A 21920-nucleotide genomic window follows, 5' to 3' on the forward strand; every position below is an offset into this window, starting at 1 on the left:
TCTGGAAGGGGTGCACAAAAATTGAAACATTGAGAAAATCGCCTTCAAAGTTGTCCATTTATGTTCGCGATTGTGCAGCATTCACTCACAAAAATAATTTTTTATATATATTTATGGTAGGAAATTTACAAAATATATTCATGGAACATGATCTTTACTTAATAAACGAATGATTTTTAGCATAAAAGAAAAAATTATAATTTTGACCCATACAATGTATTGTTGGCTATACTGCCACAAATATACCCGTGCGACATGTGACTGGTTTTGTGATCCAGGGTCACATATATAGATGGTGCCAGCCTCGTCTCATTGTTAATACGCATCATCAATACATAACATTTTCAGGCGCAAAATGTGCATTTTTGTACATTGGATAGATGGTGAAATGTACACTATGGACATATTGACAACATTTAAATGTAAACATTATTACGTATTTACAGCTAAAGAAATGTAAAAATTTATATATATATCTTTTATATCAAAAAGATATTTGTATAATTGCCCTTACCATTTTATAGATAAATTGAATATAGAAAGAATATAAAACGTAACGGACAGATGTGTAGGGAAATTACACTTTAAGTAAAAAGATATTTTGAGCCGCTAATCTCGCTCCTACCTCTAATTATTTCTATTATTATAATTGTTATTATTTTTTATCTACTTCCCAAAAATATCAGAAAGGAAAAGGATAGTTCTGTTCCCTTATGTATTCCTGTGCTCATAAATCATATAATGTGTTAGCTCACCCAAAATAAAAATTAAGTAACAAGATGATAACCCATATGATTGGTGGAATCAGACAAGCTGCATTGTAGGCTGATTATCATAATTTGCTACTCCATATTTAAAAGCCCTAAAAACGAGATACATTAAAGTAAAAATGAAAACAGCAGGTCCAATGAAGAGAGATGATATTAGCAGATTCTGTAAAAATGTCCACTTCAATCAACTTCTCCAATCCAATTAACAAAAGACTTGCTGGAAAAGTCTGAACAGCATTTCCTTTCAGAAATTCTTGTACATTGCTTAAAATATCTTCTTGCAAAGACATCTTTTAAGAGAGTTTACAATGTGTGCAGATTCCTTAAACAAAAAAAGGAAAACAATTATTATTCATATCATCAAAAATAAAATTCTTGTCTCTAATTAATATAAAGATGAGTTTATATGAACACATATGATTGAAGACGAACAGTTAAGGAATCCTTGAGGTATAGTAAACGGTAGGTATGTGGGTAGAGTCTGTAAGTGTACGTAAGGACGAGACCAGACAAGGAAGTGAAGGAGAAGTGCCTTTAGAGTGTGTGTTGATGATGATGTGCAGTGAATCAGAATTCTGGGGAGAGGGAACGAGTGGGCGGAGCTTTCCGATCTGGTGACTCCATGACAGTTGTTTTCTCTTTTTCCCAATTTTAGTTTCAGGTGTCACTACTTGTTTGTACTACTACTGTTTCTTTCATTTTTCTTTTTTTAAAAAGTGTGCTGAACAATATAAAGATAAAATATTGCATTAAAAAAAAACAAAAAAACATTTTAGGTAATAAAATGATGCCTTTTTACATGGAGTGATTGCTATATGGACTTTATTTTGTTACTATGAGTCTGGTTCCTCATTAGTTTTTTTTTTCTCCAATACCTCACAACCAATGGAGTTTTTATTTAATTTTTTCTTGATTTATTGCTAGATTCTCTGTTCATTAGGACCCTAGACATTATGACACTGAAACATGCATTTTCTATAAAGCTGCTTTGAAACGACATGTATTATGAAAGCGCTATATTGAACAAATAAACATGACTTGACTTGGTGGCAGCATTGCACAAAAACTGAAGACTAATGTAAAAGGCCAGAAGAGAATGACATTCTCCTCATTCTGTCTTCTTTTATTATAAATGAAAGGAAACATCGCTGATGATATGCAGATATTAAACTAAAGGAGCCTCAAATATCCGGTCGGATACTCAAGGAACTTCAGAATGTAATTTAGGTGCCTCAAAGCTCTTTCTCCTATAGTAGGGTTACTGGAGGAGCACTGACAATCTTTGAGGTTCTTGCCGGAACTTATGGGATCCTTTAAGCACTTTGTATTTAGTTCAGAGGTTCTGGACTCACCTTTTCATTACCATGAGACCTCGAAGTGCTTTGGGGGAAAATAGAGGAACTTCAATGCGATAAAAGGGTTCTTGGAAGATCTTTTAACATTTAAGTGGTTCCTGGAAGATCTCTTATGTTAAAGCCAGCATCTGGAGGAACCCAATGGTTCAGTGAGGCCAGAATAAGATTATTATTATCCTATTATTATTATTATAGGCTACTTAAGTTTGATTCAGTACACACCAAGGTGAAAAAACCGTACTACACTGTAAAATGTAATTAGTTGACCTTACATAAAAAAAGTATGCAAACTCGTTGCCTCAAAAAAATTAAGCAAAGTAAGCTTAAGATTAGTGAGTTAGAAAAGCTTGTTTATTTTAAGTGTGCAGTACTAAATCAAGTAGTACCACTAGCACGTTTTTTTTATGTTCATGTAACTTAATAGCCATGATTAGTGTTAACTTAGTTTTTTCATTTTGTGTGGATTGCTTGATATAAATTTAACCCCACTTAGAATTACTAAGGCCACATCCACACGAAGCCAGAGCTTTCCCTATCCGATATTTTTTTTCCCCGTTCAAAAAAAAAATTCTGTAAACACGGCGTTGTCTCAAGAAATATCTGCGTACACACGAAACCACTGAAACCGACTCAAAACGATGTAGTATACATGCCAGACCAGTATGTGGCGCTGTAATTCTGCCACAGACATACACTAAAAACGGAGAAGAAGACTTTGGGTGGAATATACGATTTAATATGAATGACGTGCATCAAAATCTTTTGTTTATTTGTGATAATCGTTATTTATCTTTACTTTATTATTATTTTCTAACCTGTATTATGACTGATATTTGACGAATTGCTTTGTTCATTTTTTTTGTAAGTTTTGGACAAAAGCGCCTTCTAAATATGTAGCCTAAAATGTAATAATAATCATAATCATAATCATAATAATAATCATAATTCGATTATCACAAATAAACAAAAGATTTTGATGCACGTCATTCATATTAAATCGTATATTCCACCCATACCCGCTACAATTGAGAATCACTTTAAGCATGCAGACGTATGTCAATTTGATGTATTCCACTTAATATTCAATAAAACAATATACAATAAGATTCGTTAACAACGTGTTCTAAAATGAGAGTGAGACACAAATTCGTGAGTACAGTTTACAAACCTGTGGGAAACCTTCCTGGAAAAATAAAGGATAATAAAAATGATTGACTTATTGTCTTAGATTGATTTAGTCATTCAATTCAACATATTCTGTACAACTGTGTCTTCAAATTGCTGATATAGCCTATCATTTAGCTGATTCCTGCTGTCATTGGTGTTTGTTATGAATAACAAAAGCAGGTTAATATAGTTTGGTCTGTTTTTGTTTAACGTTAGCCTAACTTTACTTACTACAGGTGCCCTCATTCTCTCAAATACCATTTTAAAGCCATTTACTGGTCAATAAATATTATGTTGTGAATAATCAGCTTTGTTCCTTTGTTTCCCCAGAACAACCATTACATTTCTAAAATAATCTGAACATTTCAGTGGCAACATTATATTACAAGTGTGCACCACATGCAAGTACTTTATTACTATAAACTTTCTCTGTGTGAAATTGTATTGTTTGACTGTGTACTTGTGTTTTTTAATCAGTTATTCTCTGAAAATCTTCCCTCATGCTCTCAAATCTCATTCATGTTACTCAGAAAAATAATATCACAGGTTTGGTTCACAAGTAATGCTAAGCATTTTTTATTATATATTTATCATTTGCATTTGAATATAAGACATTTTAACTCTGAATTATAACTTCAAGTTTAGTCTTTTTTGGAAAGGAAAAATCTATTATATGGCTTCAGAAGACTTACAACAACCCATAACACATGAGTTGTGACTCATTGATTATTTTTAGGATCTTTTCTGGGACATTTTTGGAGCTTAACCATTTTTACATAAATTGTTGCATTGAATTGAACAAGTGTACATAAGAATGGTTTCGTGAATGATTTACACAATTTTTTTCTGCTTGTGTTTCATGCAGTGAAAGCGAATGGTGACGGGGGTTGCATTATTCCTGAGATCTGCTTTTGGGTTCACAGAAAGTCAAACAGGTTTGGAACGTCACAAGGCTGAAGAAATTATTTAAATTTCACAACTATAACTTTAATAACATTACTAACAGTAAATTGTGTACTTTGCAGGGATCTCGGTAAGCTGAAATACAAGTTTGAACAAGAATAAAAATCCTCCTGTAGACCTGAAAATCATTGAAGTGCCTGGACCATCCACCAGAAAAGAGGAAAAACAAACGGAAAACGAATCTGCTGTACCTTTTCACTTTTCTAACTCTAAGTACCTCACACCAACTTGGTCCCATAGTGACATTTTTGACCACAAACGAAATTGCTGATCGTGTGGATTCTTATTGAAATGACTGGAATTCACCAGTGAACATTCACAGAACAACAGATCATTTTACTGCACCTTAATACTGTTTCCGGGTCGAAGCCTCTACTTCCTCTATCTTGTTTCATGAGAATACTCAACAACCATTTATAAACACTGTTGATTCAAGTCACACATTTAAGCTTTTCAAAAGCCATACAGTCTCCAGTCTAACGGCATCCCAGACTTCCACATTTTATGATTCAAAATAGCTGAATAACTAACCATCAGAGATTTCGGTATAGAGATAAAGGTTAGGATCATAATTTTCAGGAATATTACAGCACAATGAGTGTATATTAGCACTGTTTGTTTGTTTTTGGCATCTGATAGAGCTTTTGGACTTGGAAACAGTGATGTCAGACTCACCATCGGCCTGAAACACAAATGTTTTAAAGTTAAGTGAAGATGGACATTTTTAATTAGTCAAAATTATTATTTTTTACATTGATTTATTTCGTGGAACATATGTGTTTCCATGCATTTTGTTGAAATGTCATTTCTTGTATAGCCTACATGGTTGATTATTCATGTTGCTTATGTATTATACAATTTTTTTGTGTATTCATTGATTTTAATCTATTGTTAGCTTTTTTTCCCATGTGCATGGAAGTGTATGTATAAAAATTAATATAAAATATGTAATAAACAATTCTTATTTTTTATTTGGTTCAATTTGTTTATTATAATAGAAGTCAAAGGTAACCATAGTAACAACATGAAATTAAATATTTAAAAAAATGAAATTTGGTTCCTGGAGGCGCCCAAAGTGGTTCCACACAGTGCCTTATATAAGAGTTCCTCAGGAAACCTGTGTGGTTCCTCAGAGAACCGCCCCTTTTTAAAGGGTGCCTAGAGGATCTACAGACGGTTCCGCCGGTGTGGCAAAGTGAAGAACCCCGAAAGGTTCCTCCAGGCACCTTTTATTTTTACAGTGTATAAGAAACAGGAGCAGCAGCTTTTTACTTTTACAAATGTTTACAATTTTCCCCACACAATGTCTGAGCTCTGTTAAAACAAAAAAGTTATGACTCAAACAATATCTAAACACCAAAACAATATCTGTCAGCTCTTGTGAGAAAGGAAGAAAAGTGAGAATGAACTGGATGTAGTTGAAATAAGGTTTAATGTAGAAAATAAGGTTTAAAAAGGGTACAATATTATTAAGTCTTTAGGAAGTAACAGCAAAAAACTAATATACAAATAAATATACATAAAAAAGAAAAGATGAGAACTCTGGCTAAGGGATAGTTAATAAAAAAATGCATAGTTTTATTCACAGAGAAAGAATAAAGTTTATAATGGTTTATAATGACATTACGTGACATGACAGAATGTCTGAACTATCCATTTAAACACTCAGTTGAGATTCAAGGCATTAAGCACAGGTAAAGGAAACAACAATATAAAATAAATCAAATTCAGAAAAGGTGTATGAATCTGCATTCACTAGACCAGAATGTTGATATTATTAAACCTGAAACCATGCGTAATAAAGTTTGAGAGTTTCCGCCTTCTTAAGTAGAACTGTCTGTTCATTCTCATAACATACTCTTTGGCTTTTCACTGTTGTAGTTCATACAAGTCACAGTGATAATCAGTTGAAGACAAGAAGCACACTGTGATGTATAGTCACAGTTACGTTTTATTGTAAATATTAATAATATAACTTGCATATTATTAGATAACAAAAATTGTACATTTGTGATCTTTAATCAAAAGTCCAAAAGGCACTAACTTGATGTCTGTTTTAGAAGGATGCTTGGATGGGTCGGAGGACAAATTCAGAGTATGGGTCACTATATTTGCCTTCACTTCACTTCAAACAAACCGTTTATTTGTATAGCACTTTTTTTTAAAAGCTCAAAACATACTCTATTTGAATTGATCAATTATCTGGTATCTTGATCTAGTTTACGAGTTCTATGTTTGAATTGAGAAAATAGAGGTGTAGCTTCAAACTATTGAATCTATTTCCAGGGAAAAAAAACTATTCACAACCAGCATGCAGATATTCTTTGAAATCATGTTGGAATGTATAGGTAGATAGATAGATGTAATTATATGGTACATACGTTATTCTGGCCATATCTCTGGCAGTGTTTCCATTCCGTGAAATGAGGAGATTAAAGAAACTCACTTGAATAAAACTGAAAGTGAAACATGCTTGATTCATGTTTGCATAAGAGATTGTGATGAACAGGTGAATTTATGAATCTATGAATTTGTGAATCGCTTTAAATGTATTACTTTTGAAGTACTTTTTCACAACTTTTTGTATTTTTTTTTTTTATACAAATAAAATTGTACAATGTAAAATTGTAAAAATATTGTACCAATGACAAATAAGGGACATGCATTATTTCTAAATTAATTTGATTATTTATTTATTTTTTTCACTATTGTTTGACCTTGCACTAAGCCTTAACCACAGAAAACATAGAGACTAAAAAAAAAAAAAAAAAAAAAAAAAATATATATATATATATATATATATTAAGACATTCTGTTTCAGAATTTCACAAAATGAGTTATTTTACCCTTAAAAGATAGTTTAACATTCTTTAAAAAATGTGCACATGTGAAATATTTTCTTTTTCTTTTTGACGAGCATTTGTTTTTGTTTTTGAAAATGACAGATGGTTTCATAGATTAAACTCTTATTCCTCGGCTGGGATCATGTAGAGCTCTTTGAAGCTGCACTAAAACCCCGTCAAAACCGTCGTACCCCATTGAAGTTCACAATTATGGAGAAAAATCCCTGAATGTTTTCCTCAAAAACCTTAATTTCTTTTCGACTGAAGAAAGAAATACATGAATATCTTGGATGACGTTGGGGTGAGTAAATCATCAGGAAATTTTAATTCTGAATTGAACTAATCCTTTAACACAAAAATTATATACTCTGATACAGGCTATGTCGATTAGCTTTGCGTTATATATATATATATATATATATATATATATATACGAAAATACCTGTGATGGCTTGAAGAACACAGATAAACATAGTTCTACCAGAAAGACTCTGGAGATAAAATGATATAACAAGTGTAAATTTATTAATAGCTCAGCAAGCATAATTTTATAAAGTCTTTGGCGTAGGCCCCTTCCTTAGCAAGCAATGCGAGGGTAAAGGAATCTGCAAATCCCGCCTGAAGATGAAGGCAGGGGCGCAGCCGACCCCCTGGAGGTAAAGGAAGGGACCATCCTGGTGGTGGTGGGGAGGATGGAGGGAAAGGACCATCTTGGAGGTGGTTGGGGAGGATGGAGGTAATTGGCGAACTCAGACGAATGTAAGTACCATTCTTTTATACTGAGAGTGTTAACACGTGATTGGTTAGAAGTGAGTTAATACATGACGCGCCGATTGAGTCTTCCTGGCAGAACTTAACGCTTACATATCATTACAATCGTGTTTATTGTCTTCATGTTTCATTAGTCAAAACGTCTCTATCATGTAGCTGTAGCCATATCTGATGTCCATATAAAGGATTTGCTATAAGGGCGCCCTCTGGCCTCCAGGATGAATGAACCAGAAATAAAATGAGTGTTTAGCGATTTGTATTGTTAAAGGATTTGTTCACCCCAAAATGAGCATTTCCTAATAATTTACTCACCCCAATGCCATCAAAGATGTCCATGTCTTTCTTTCCTCAGTGGGAGAGAAATTATGTTTTTTGAGGAAAACATTTCTGTATTTTTCTTCTAACAATGGACTTCATTGGTTACCATTGTTTTTAAGTCCAAATCAATGCAGTCACAGCTGACAAAGAGCTTGTTATCTAGCGAAACGATAGGTCATTAAAAAAAAAAAAAAAAAAATGTATAGACTTTTTACCTTCAATAGTTCGGATTGAGCTGATCAACAACCGGACAGGGAACTACGTCATCACGTTGAAAGGTCACGCCGGCGCCGGCAATACTATTTGAACTACTATTCATATTCATCAGAATGTTATTCATATTCATATTCACTGAATAATATTACTATATATATAATAGCAAACAATACTATTTGAACTATCCTCCTACGTACGGTCGCATTGTAAACAGTGGGGCGGGGCGGTACTTCTGCCGGCGCCGGCGTGACCTTTCAACTTAGAATTTTCATTTCTATTGCAACAGAACTCCTTGACTCAGGCTGTCCCGTTGTAACAGAACTCTCTGACTCAGGCTGTCCATGCTGGTCACTGTTGGGTTTTTATAAGCTTGTTTGACCGCTGTCTTTGTGTTGGTGGTGTGGTTTTGGCAGTAGCTCTTTCATTTCAGTATCAGAACTCTCTGACCCTTGCTCTCCCTGTACGGCTGTAGCAGAACCCCCTGATTCTTCCTGTCCCTCACCTGCCTGAGAACTCCCTGACTCACGCTGTCCCATTGTAGCAGAACCCCCCAACCCTTGCTGCCTCGTTGTAGCAGAACCCCCCGACCCTTGCTGTTCTGTTGTAGCAGAACCCCCCGACCCTTGCTGTCCCGTTGTAGCAGAACCCCCCGACCCTTGCTGTTCTGTTGTAGCAGAACCCCCCGACCCTTGCTGTTCTGTTGTAGCAGAACCCCCTGTCCCTTGCTGTCCCATTGTAGCAGAACCCCCTGTCCCTTGCTGTCCCATTGTAGCAGAACCCTCCGACCCTTGCTGTCCCGTTGTAGCAGAACCCTCCGACCCTTGCTGTCCGGTTGTAGCAGAACCCCCTGTCCCTTGCTGTCCCGTTGTAGCAGAACCCTCCGACCCTTGCTGTCCGGTTGTAGCAGAACCCCCCGACCCTTGCTGTCCAGTTGTACCTATTAGACATGCACAGGAAAATCATAAATATTAAAATTGCATTAAATAAAGCATGATCATTTAAAGCCATTTCCAGTTAATTGTATTTAAGTTTTAAAATGTATGTTTAACACTCATAACACATTTGGGTCCTTTTTGACTCGGAAGAGATACATAACTTTTCTAAAAAGAAATGCAAGTTTTTATTTATTTTTATTAAGGTAATTTATTAAGATATAACCGTTAAAAAAACAGTTACATGGTTTTGTTTGTAATCTATAAAGTTATATTAATGTAAAAAAAAAAAAAAAAATTACTGTTGTAAAATATAGCCTTTTCCCCATATCTCACACACTTTTGGGGCTGAATTTTGCTGATAAACATGAATGTGTACGTCTATTGACGAACCATTGCAGCATGAAAAAATTACCACTTTTTTCATCTGAAGTGAAAGATTACGCAAGTATTTTTTTGATTTTGTTTATGTAGTTTTGTTAAAAATAAATATGAAGTTTTCATAAATGTGGACTGTTTAAAACAATCATGAGTTATAAATTTGATCAAGGAATTTAATCAAATTCCATTCATTCCAATAGGGTTAATAAGATTCTCAGATTTCTTATAAATTTCATAAATATGGTTTCAATATGGTTTTAGTTGTTTTACTGTTTTATAAATTAATGATTATTCAGGTCCAAATGGACCCTAAATGTAGTACACAGATTTTGAAAACATTATGACTATAGTAAGCAAGTATATGGATAATTTATTTGTAAACCACATCAGTAAAACAAAACAAAAATCTAAATTGTGCAATCGTTTTTTGACCCCTTCAGACCCTACATGACATCCAATAAAATGGGCATCACATGGTTTTTGGTTTAAACCCATAAAATGTTGTATTTATCATGTGTACTGCCTGGTAACTGATTGGTCCCTGATGAACCAATCACAATGAAGACATGACCCATAACTTAATCTGATTGAGCTTCAGGCATCACATAAGAAAGACATGGCTTGCCAACTAGACAGGGGGAAGAGCTTCTTTTTTTACCTTTTATATGCTAATTTATGTTCATTCATTGTAAAACATTTTCAGGTGGTTAAACTTAGAAATGAAAGTTCACCTGCTGCCTTGCAGTTTTTCTCAGTCGCTTTGGTGCATTTCTCACATCACTATTTACATTTGCACAACAGTTAATGCAGTTCTCAAAACAATTAGTACAAACTGCAAAACCTAGTTGATAACCTGCAAAAGCATGTCACTTGCTCAAAATGGATAGCTCATTCCTCAAAAGCAAGTATTGATGTCAATGAAAGTGTCAGTGTCATCAAGATGAAAAGTCCTGACACCATTGTTTATGAACAAGATAGTCAAATGGCTTTGTCATGTTTTCATTATGACAGTTTACTCTGTAAATGTTTTCCAATGCAAAAAAGTCAGATCTTGGTGACACTACCTGAAAATGCTCGAGACAGCACTATGTACTATTTGCACAGCCATTTGAAAAATACAGTAAAGTTACACATTACTGTATTTAGTGAGGTAACTGAGTACAAGACACGGAATATGTATGTTTCACATTTGTACTGCATATGCTCTCTGCAATTCTAATTTGTTCACCGCAGTGTGAAAAAAAAAAAAAAAATACACCCTTATTTACAACAAACATAAACTCCCTTTGGGTAGAGCTGTGTACAACTGTAAACAATATTGCAGTACATATTGGAACTGAACATACAACATACATAGTACTGTAATCATTCATGCACATCCAGATGTTCCTCATCAGTGAAAGCTGAGATTCACCTGAGAGAAATTGTTCAATTTAGGAGACATTTTCAGGAAAAAAAAAGATTTAAAAAAGTGTGTAAAATTAGCTTGACAGATTTTGACAACTAGTTCAACATTTTTGTATGTAATGACTCAAGCAATGAAATGAGGACTATTAGTTTTATATGGAATGACTATTCAGCATTCACAAGTATAGTTAATTTTGACTGACATGACATAAGCAAATGATAATGTTATAAAACAGCAGAGAGTTGTATGAAAGCAATTGATGCATGTCCAAAAGCATTTGCAATTTGTTGGAAGGAATGAGAAACTGCTACTATGACGTGCACTAATGACTAAATGTTGTGGAGGTTGAACTAACTGTTGTGCAAATGTAAATGGTGATGTGAGAAATGCACCAAAGCGACTGAGAAGAACTGTAAAATGTGAGTAAACTCAAATTGACAAAAAAATTGGTTTCAACTCACAAATAGTCAAGCCAGTGATTAAGTGATTAAATTAAACTTTAAAGTTTAAATTAAATTAAAGTTTAACTTTTGAAAGCTTATAAACGTGAGATCCAAATCACGACTATTGGAGTTAAAAAGAAGACTCAAGGTCAAATAACTTAATGGGCTGTTCAGTAGTAAAAAAAAATTAAAATAAAATAAAAAACGTTATTTTGATGATCTTGTAGTATACAAGTTTTTTCTAAAGTTTAATTGGGTTTTTTTAACCAAAAGTTTAACAAATATACTTTTGTCCCCATAACATAGGGTTTACCAGGACCACACACACATATGCCTTGATGCTACAATTACCAATCATATATTTATCACATCAACCAGAGCAAGTACACATAAATACCCACAGACATATAGGCTACATACTAGTCTTTTTAGACTTAATCCAATAATTCAACAACCTATTTTCCCTACATTCTTATAGCATTGCTTGTTACAGCATGTGGGTTATTTTTTTCTTCACTGGGAAGAAGCAGGTCTGAAGGGATAAAATATTTGTTCATTTCTGTTAAACATAATATCTGTGCCTTGCTGGAAGTAACAGGCTAAGATCGAAGTAGCACAGTGTTTGATGCTCTTCACTGTTCTTGAAATTGTCTCCTACCTTGTCCCTCGTTCTGTTTCTCTGCTTTTCGTCCACAGCAGGATAACAGTTGGCTTGGGCAGCAGTCACATTTACCAGTTTTGCAGCTGTCAAATGTAGCCACTATGATAATCGACAAAACACTTAAGATGCCGATCATGACATAACCTGCAAACTGAAAGAAAAAATCAAATAAAAATCATACATTAAAGGGATAGTTCACCCAAAAGTGAACATTAGCCCATGATTTACTCACCCTCAAGTCATCCTAGGTGTGTATGACATTCTTCTTTCAGACAAATACAATTAGAGTTATATTAAAAAATGTCCTGGCTCTTTATAATGGCTAGTGAATGACTGTTTCTGTTTTGAAGTCCATAAAAGTGCATCCATCCATCATAAAAGTGCTCCACATGGCTCCGAGGGGTTAATAATTCCTTCTGAAGCGAAGCGATGAGTTATAAAAAAATATATATATACGAAGTAAAGTTACGAAGTAAAATTCTACGAACATACGCAGTCTACTTTTTAAAGTGCAGTCTACGTGACTAAAGCGCAACTTATGACGTCAGAAGTAGAAGTGCGTCATGGATGGTGTACCGTAAATATCAGCAGTACGTAGCATTGCTCGCAGAAGTTGCACTTTAGGCTGTGATGGATTTTAATTAATCAACTTTAATTAATCAACTAACATTTGTTTTTCTTGCAGGAATAACATTCATATGCTTTTAATGTTTCCAAACTCTTTGGGGAAAACTTGTGACTTTTAGTGTATGTGTGTATAAATACAGAAAGGGGATATGAAACTAGACAGTCTGTTAGAATCTTGTGATTAACAAATGAAGTCATCATTAAAACAAAGTTTGCTTTATCTAGTAACAGAGGGGTTTGCATATGAAGAACCAATCAAATAGTGGGTAAATTATGTAATGCAGCCTGACATTTATGCCATATACTATAAAAACGGTTGTATATGTGTTTTACGGTGGGATTCTAAATGGAATTTGTCCGAGATCCTCCGGCTTTGCTTCTTGGGAGAGATTCCCTGAGAACTGCTCGGGAAGATCTCCTGGCCGTGATTAAAGCATTTAAAGGACATTTGCAGCACTGGCGGAGCTAGGGGGTGGCCAGGGGTGGCCGTGGCCACCCTAGGTCTAAGCTTGGCCACCCCTTTGGCCACCCCTCTCACAACTGCTGTTTCTGTCTCTTTTTTTATTGACAAAAAGTGCGTTTTTTAAAACGCTGAACCGTCTTTTTAAGACCACAAAAAACTTGAGACTTTTCAGACGCACACTTCAACTTCACCTCAGCGCCAGGAGCAAGTCAAACGAGTGCGGAAATGTGCAAGTGCCGAATGAGCTTCAGCAGAACATCACACAGTGATATGCACATACTGTAGTAAATATAGAGTCAATCTTTCTCAACTGGTGGGTTGCAAGGCCGTTTTGAGTAAGTCGAATAGTGTGCAGTCAACAACAAACATAATTCTCTTTCTGATGCTACTTTTATTTTAGAAGATGTGTGTGAAAGCTTGTGACACTTCTGATGCTGAGAAAAGGGCGTTGTCCTTATTCAGTTGGCTATCTTCGGTTAGATGAGATGTTGTCAGGCCAAATGTCAGTAAAACTAACTAACTTTCCTGTCATACGGCTGACAGCTGTTATATTGTGCTTGCGGTACGCACATCACGAGCAAATGCGGCGCGCTGTAGCCATAGTTGTCGTCAATTAACTCATGTAAGAATCAAAAAGGCGATTAAAGCTGTCAAAACTGCATGCATGTATTTGTTATATATGCGTCACATGTGTCTGGATTAAAATATTCTGCTATGTGAGATCACAATATAAGGCACAAACTGATATGTAATGTTTTAATGTCCAAATAAATGTGAGCACTGTGCATTTGTACTAGACGATAGGCATTCATTTTGCGTTAATTTGTAAAGGACAAACAAAAATGGATAATTTTTAAATCCATAAAATAACACATTTTACATTCTGGCAACATTACATTATGAAAAACATAACATTTTACATGATGTGCTGTTGACTTCCGCCTTGTTCACATTCTTGCACATGGGGATTCAAAAGAGAAACCTTTTTAATTTAGGTATGATAGAACTGTTGCAATTATTTATTTTGACAACTAATATAGAAAGTTAAACTTTTTTTTGACAAACTCAGAATTGGTTGAAGAGTTTGATTGATTATATAAAACGCATTGAAGGTTGAATAATCTTTGGACTACAGTATGTATCTGCATGTTATCTCATCCATGAAGATGCAACAATGTAGAATAAGCTATTGGATATTTTGAGAACCAGAACCAAGCTAACTGAGCAAGTTGAACTTTAGCTATAGTGTGGTTGAGATCAGAATTCACAGAACACTGAGTGAATACTGAGTGGTGGGTAATAATAAAAAAATATAAAATTTACTCAGTATTCCATGATTCCTAATTCACTACTATCTCAATTACAATTAAGTACAAATTAACTTTATTCAGTTGTGTAGGCACTAAAACAGTCCAATACATTATCAAATAATTTTTTATGATAAAATAATTAAGATTTCTGTGCCACCCCAGACTGGTTGCTGGCCCTTGCCTGGCCACCCCTATAAAAAAATCCTGGCTCCGCCACTGATTTGCAGGTCTATTTGTCGATTTATTCCTGCGCAGGAAGCTAGTTTAGGAAGTAAGTTAGTTTAGGGGAACAAGTTAGACTAGGTGAGATATCAAGTGGGGACGGCGATTTGGAGACGAGACCCAGATACTGAGTGGGGACGTCGATTTGTAGATGAGACCCAGATAGTTAGGTTTAGGGAAAAATCTACAACAAGGCTTAAGTTAAATCCTTATGTTTGTTATTTTAACATATGTTTTGTTATTTTGCTAGTTATTTTCCTTTATAAAGTTTTAAATATTAATATGTTTCTTACACAAACGCATCGCTTCGCATTTATAAACCCCCCGGAGCCGTGTGGAGCACGTTTATGATGGATGGATGCACTTTTATGGACTTCAAAACAGAAACAACCATTCACTGCCGTTATAAAGCTTGGAAGAGCCAGGACATTTATATATATATATATATAAAACTCTGATTGTATTCGTCTGAAAGAAGAACGTCATATATACCTTGGATGACTTGATGGTGAGTAAATCATGGGCTAATTTTCATTTTTGGGTGAACTATCCCTTTAAGCAACAATTAAATATTTATATTATACTGTTAGATGTATATATGAAGAGTTCAGATGCAAAAGCCTCTAAGTGCCATTTAAAATTTTCTTCTAGAATGATCATTTTTATCAAGCTTGTATATTTAAGTTCAGTAATTTCACTTAAATGACAATGAAGATTACCTATTAATTGTCATTTAAGTGAAATTACCAAACAAATATACGAGCTTGAAAAAATTATCTTTATAGAAGAAATTTTAAGATGGCATTAAGAGGCTTTTGCATCTGAACTCTTCATATGCCTATATATATATATATATGGGTGGTTGACATACTGTATTTGGCTAAAAAAAAGTTTTTTTTTTTAAATCTCAAATGTAAGTCATGGAACTCATTGGGTTATATTCTACCAACTCTTATATTTCCAAATATATATGTGGTCTTGTAGATTTTGTCCTAAAATTTACATTTATTCACTAGTTTACTGTCTTAGTGACTAAAAATGTCATATGGTGTGACATGAATGTTATTGTGTATTAAATTAAAAAGGGGTATAATGTGATAATGTAAGTCAATTTATCCTGATTCTTTATCATTACTATATAAAAGTATAGCATTTCTTATGTGCAAATATGTTACATTTTGTAACAAATATCTTACAATCAGTAAGAATCCAACTACTAACATGGCCAAGACCAAAGAGCTGTCCAAAGACACTAGAGACAAAATTGTACACCTCCACAAGGCTGGAAAGGGCTACGGGGAAATTGCCAAGCAGCTTGGTGAAAAAAGGTCCACTGTTGGAGCAATCATTAGAAAATGGAAGAAGCTAAACATGACTGTCAATCTCCCTCGGACTGGGGCTCCATACAAGATCTCACCTCGTGGGGTCTCAATGATCCTAAGAAAGGTGAGAAATCAGCCCATAACTACACGGGAGGAGCTGGTCAATGACCTGAAAAGAGCTGGGACCACCGTTTCCAAGGTTACTGTTGGTAATACACTAAGACGTCATGGTTTGAAATCATGCATGGCACGGAAGGTTCCCCTGCTTAAACCAGCACATGTCAAGGCCCGTCTTAAGTTTGCCAATTACCATTTGGATGATCCAGAGGAGTCATGGGAGAAAGCCATGTGGTCAGATGAGACCAAAATAGAACTTTTTGGTCATAATTCCACTAAACGTGTTTGGAGGAAGAAGAATGATGAGTACCATCCCAAGAACACCATCCCTACTGTGAAGCATGGGGGTGGTAGCATCATGCTTTGGGGGTGTTTTTCTGCACATGGGACAGGGCGACTGCACTGTATTAAGGAGAGGATGACCGGGGCCAGGTTTCGCGAGATTTTGGGGAACAACCTCCTTCCCTCAGTTAGAGCATTGAAGATGGGTCGAGGCTGGGTCTTCCAACATGACAATGACCCGAAGCACACAGCCAGGATAACCAAGGAGTGGCTCTGTAAGAAGCATATCAAGGTTCTGGCGTGGCCTAGCCAGTCTCCAGACCTAAACCCAATAGAGAATCTTTGGAGGGAGCTCAAACTCTGTGTTTCTCAGCGACAGCCCAGAAACCTGACTGATCTAGAGAAGATCTGTGTGGAGGAGTGGGCCAAAATCCCTCCTGCAGTGTGTGCAAACCTGGTGAAAAACTACAGGAAACGTTTGACCCCTGTAATTGCAAACAAAGGCTACTGTACCAAATATTAACATTGATTTTCTCAGGTGTTCAAATACTTATTTGCAGCTGTATCATACAAATAAATAGTTAAAAAAATCATACATTGTGATTTCTGGATTTTTTTTTTTAGATTATGTCTCTCACAGTGGACATGCACCTACGATGACAATTTCAGACCCCTCCGTGATTTCTAAGTGGGAGAACTTGCAAAATAGCAGGGTGTTCAAATACTTATTTTCCTCACTGTATATATAAAACATTGTTAAAGGCTCGGTCTTCTGTCACGGGTGGTTGCATGAAGGCAGAAGACGATGAAGAATACATTTCCAGTACGAAGTTTAATGAGGATAATACAAATAATAATCAGATAGGCAGGGCGACACACACTAAATGTAAGTTAGACTGAACATTGAAGGACTGTGAGAGAAGAACCTAAGTAGTGACACAATTAAAGGTAATTATTAATGACGTGCACCTGAAAAGAATGAACTAATAACAGTAACCATAGAAACAAAGGAGTGGCGGGAAAATCAAACAAAGGAACACATGGGCTGGGTCCGATGTAGGCAGCTGACTTGCTATCAGGTGATTACTTTGCAGGATTTCGGACAGACTTCTGAGGCAGCGTAATGGTTTCATTATCGATAACAAAAATCTGCCTTCAAAAATCGATCAGATGAATGTATCTCAGGAGACAGGAAGTGAAACTAGCATTGCATTCAGACATGCCTTGATGCCTTCCGACCTTGGAATGTGTCTTCCGAAGGCAGCATTTATCAGTTTTTGGAAGAAGCCATGATGTGAATGAAAACAAACTAAAAGTCCATGGATACTAAGACAAACTGAACATAACTGTGACAATAGGTTTGTTGTGTGTTTAAATGGGTGTAAATAGTACCAGCAGCAGAGCTAGTTTAGCCAAAAATTACAATTCTGTCATTGTATAGGCTGCTCAACCTTCCTGTCATTCTTAAACTGTATGACTTTTTTTCTTTATTAATTCTAATTAGCCTTTTTTAGATATGGATTTTTTTGTCCATACAGTGGAAGCCAATATACTACAGTGGTTCCCAACATTATTCAAAATAATTTTGTGTTCCACAGAAGAACGAAAGTCATGGAGGTGTGAAACGAAATGATGGATGAGTCAATGATAATGATTTTTTGGTAACACTTTACAATAAGATTCATTAGCTAACATTAGTTAATGTATTAACTAACATGAACTAATGACCAATACATGTGTTACAGTATTTATTCATCTTTGTTCATGTTAGTTCATGGTGCATCAACTAATGTTAAAATTAATATTAATAAATAATGCTGTAGAAGTATTGTCCATTCTTAGTTTATGTTAACTAAGGTAGTTAACTGATTTAATGAACCTTATTGTAAAGTGTTACAGAATTTTCATTTTGGGTGAACTATCCCGTTATATGATTTATGAGCACAGGAATACATAAGGGAACATAACTATCCTTTTCCTTTCTGACATTTTTGGTAAGTAGATAAAAAAAAAAAAAAAAAAACGAATTATACATTTTGGCATAACAATATCAAGAACGGCTCATATAAAACATGATATTTACCTGAGATCCATGAACATATTTTTTAGTCAAATCTCGTAGCTCTCTCTCATCCTGGAACTCTTCAGTAGGTTTACACCAAGACCTGTTGAGCTCTGCATCAAAAACATAATCTCCCTTCCATCCTGTCCTGCCACAAGCAACATAATCTCCATCAAGTAACAAGATGAGGATCCACATTACAGGTGGAATCAGACAAGATGCAAAAGCTTTGGGGAAGTTCTGCGGAGCATCAGAGTTCTGCGGAGCATCAGAGTTCTGATGAGCATTCGTCGTGTTCTGCTGAGTATCATCATTTGCTCCTGCACACCAACTACTGCCTCCACGTTCAAAAGGCCTTAAAACAAGATTCATTAAAGCTAACATAAAAAGAGCAGGTCCAATGAACATGGACACTGTTAGATATATATTCTGCTCATCTTTGCATGGGCATTTAAAAACTAGTTTTTCCATCATCTCCTCAAATCCAATTAACAGTAAGCTCAATGGGAAAGTGGTGAATACTGGAGATTGTTTCAGAAATGTATATGTTTTCCCTAATAGTTCTTTTGCACAGCTCATCTTCTGAGGGAAGTTTGATGATGCTTTAAGCTGCTTCTGTCTCTTGTAGTCTGTGAAAATGTCTGTAGTCCAGTTCACAAGATCTTTAACTGGTGGACAGATGCCCTTTAACAAAGAAGAATATAATGACATTTGCATCAGAAATGAAATCACATAGTTCAAACATATGTTTAAAAAAGTACCTATTTGCACCTTAAAAAATTATATAAAAAAAAAAAAACCTGTACAAAACAGTTTCTGTAAAAAAGAAACAAACTTTTATCTGACCTAAAGTTGCAAGAAAAAGTTTGTATTCTGCATTTTTTAGACTGCACTGTGAATGATAACTCAATGGCTTCGATAACAATGTGAAAATTACAACTGTTTGTCTTATTAGTTTAGTTAGATGGTGTTTGTCTATTTATTATAGTTAATGACTTACTCTTGTTTCAGCTCGTCTGTTGTGATGTGGTGTTAGAGCATCTTGGCTATGCAGCAACTTTAAACAGGAAAGAAAGCAGCTTTCTGTGTTTTAAAAAGCCACAAGAAATGTGATAAAAAAAAAAAAAAATCACAAGTGTGCTTTCTCTCTTCCAGTCCGAAATAAAATTCAAACACACACGTCAGTAAAATGTGCACTTTCTCAGCACTTTCAGCATTTTATTGGCTATTGCTACTCTGATGGAATAACGACAATGAAGAGGAAAATAGAATAACGGCCCAGAAACTTGCATTTGATGTCTGTCTTGGCTACGTTTCATCATCAACCTGCATTGCTGATCAGGGTTTTGAGTATTGATACTTTTCAGTGAGGACAACATGCAATTATCTGCAGATATACAGCCATAAATGTAAGAAAATACAACAAAATATTCAAGTCTTAAAGGAATATTCCGGGTTCAGAAAAGTTAAACTCATATGTGCACATTTGTGGGACCCAGGAAAATATTTTTGTCCACTGTAGTGGACATTATATTTTAGTGACAAAAGTCTATTTTAGTATGTCTGGATGTTCTGTAAAGAGCACATTCAGGGCTTTTCAGAGATACCAAATTTCAAAACAACTTCTCATTGGTCTTTAAAGATGACTGACATTAATTTAGTGATCAAATGTAGTACTCTTATGGAAATATGATAATATATTGTAATTATCATTTAAATCGGACTACTTTTCAAATTGTATTTCATAAACCAACATCTCAGGAAAACGTTATGTGGTTTCAAATCAAAATATGACTTTATGTTACAGAAAAGGTCATTGATTTCATACATGTCCACTGAAGTGGACACCAGGACTTAAATTATGTTTATCGGGCATTTTGGGAGACACAACAAGTGAATAAGGTAGGAATTTTACATCAATATTCCTATGAAATATTAGATATTATTATTAAAATGTTGCCAAGTATTACTCCCATTATTACACTTGTTGACATGTTGTCCCAAGAACACATGAATATGCAAATTAGATACAGTATATAGATAAATTGTATTGAATTGGAATATTAATTTATGGCCATTTTACCCACATATTGCATGAAGTAAAATGGTGTATCATTATATATTTTGATTTAAAAATCCTGAAACTCAAAGATTGATTGGTAAATAAATAATAATAAAAAAAAAGCACTTGTGTTTTGCACTTGTGTTTTCACAACTGCACTTACTATACTGTACAATTGAGAATTTCCACATTCATGGATTGGCCCCATTCAGTTCTACTGTAAGCATCTCACTGTAACAAATGGCTCAATTAATTATTACAATCACATTAGCAAATTAAATGGACAAGAACACTGTACACAACTCAAAATAATATCACAAAAATCACACGTTCATATTCAGTCATAAAGGTGAGAGATGCACTTCATAGACATGTTTGGGCACATCCGTGATCAAATCTCACCATTAGTGTCTTGCTGCAAGTGTGTAACACTGGGCGTTCATGAGAAAAGTTTGCACTGTACCCACAATGCAATTTACCACACATCCTGTTTTTGCAATTTATCACACATCCTGTTTTAGTATCAGCACTTGTTCACACAGAAATGGTCCAAACCTTATGTCCAGTTGTGAAAGTCTATAACCCAAAGAGAGTGGCATACTTGTTTATAACACACTGATATTTGACGGTCTCTGGCTTTTCTAGTTTTGTAGTTCAAGTGGTGTCCTTTGGCCTCATTTATAAAACGTATTTCATAGATTTGATCTTAAAATACTGTTTCAGGTTATAAGTAGGGTGACCACCTGCTAATAAGCCCAAGGGGGGACAAGGGGTATGTTTCTGAGGGACAATGTGGGACACTGCCTGGCACGGCGGTGCCCCCACCCCACGGGCAGACTCACTGATAGTGGTTTACCCATTTCTAGCACATACCACCTTACATGGTATATTAATAATGCCCTATTCCCCTAAACATGTGTAATTGCTGATGTATGCTCATGAATAGGCCAACCAATGTGTATTTTTTTTTCTAAATAAAGATTCATAATATTTTGAACATTCAATGAATTTACAGATGCCCTTCCACTTATGATTTACTTTAGCTATTTAATTTGATTTATTTTTCATTACAATTTATTCACTTTAAATAAATTATAATATAAATTTATAGGATTAACAGGAATTGTAGTTGCTCAACACCACAGGAACAGTTAAAAAAAAAAAAAAAAGTCTTAACTCACAACTCCAGAGGTTCACGGAACGAGAAGGGGGAGGAAGGATGATG

The 21920-nt window shown here is 35.1% G+C and overlaps 1 protein-coding gene across 4 annotated transcripts in view; it reads right to left on the minus strand.

Moving 5' to 3' along the window:
- Positions 1–5664: 5664 nt before the first annotated feature.
- LOC309475448 (uncharacterized protein) overlaps positions 5665–21920 on the minus strand; it is a 134071-nt gene continuing 117815 nt past the window's right edge. Inside the window, exons 1-4 of one of the 4 annotated variants that reach the window (XM_082138240.1) lie at positions 19634–20513; positions 18655–19317; positions 12226–12379; positions 5665–9340 (exon numbers count right to left, since the gene is read on the minus strand). In XM_082138240.1, coding sequence (XP_081994366.1) covers positions 8766–9340; positions 12226–12379; positions 18655–19212 — 1287 coding nt within the window. In that variant the 5' untranslated portion in view covers positions 19213–19317; positions 19634–20513 and the 3' untranslated portion in view covers positions 5665–8765. Of the gene's footprint in view, positions 9341–12225; positions 13698–13744; positions 15166–18654; positions 19318–19633; positions 20514–21920 lie in introns of those variants that run through there. The other 3 variants (XM_082138241.1, XM_082138242.1, XM_082138243.1) reach the window with 3 other exon arrangements.

Source organism: Leuciscus leuciscus, assembly GCF_965113295.1.
Source record: "Leuciscus leuciscus genome assembly, chromosome: 15".
Classification (NCBI taxonomy): domain Eukaryota; kingdom Metazoa; phylum Chordata; class Actinopteri; order Cypriniformes; family Leuciscidae; genus Leuciscus; species Leuciscus leuciscus.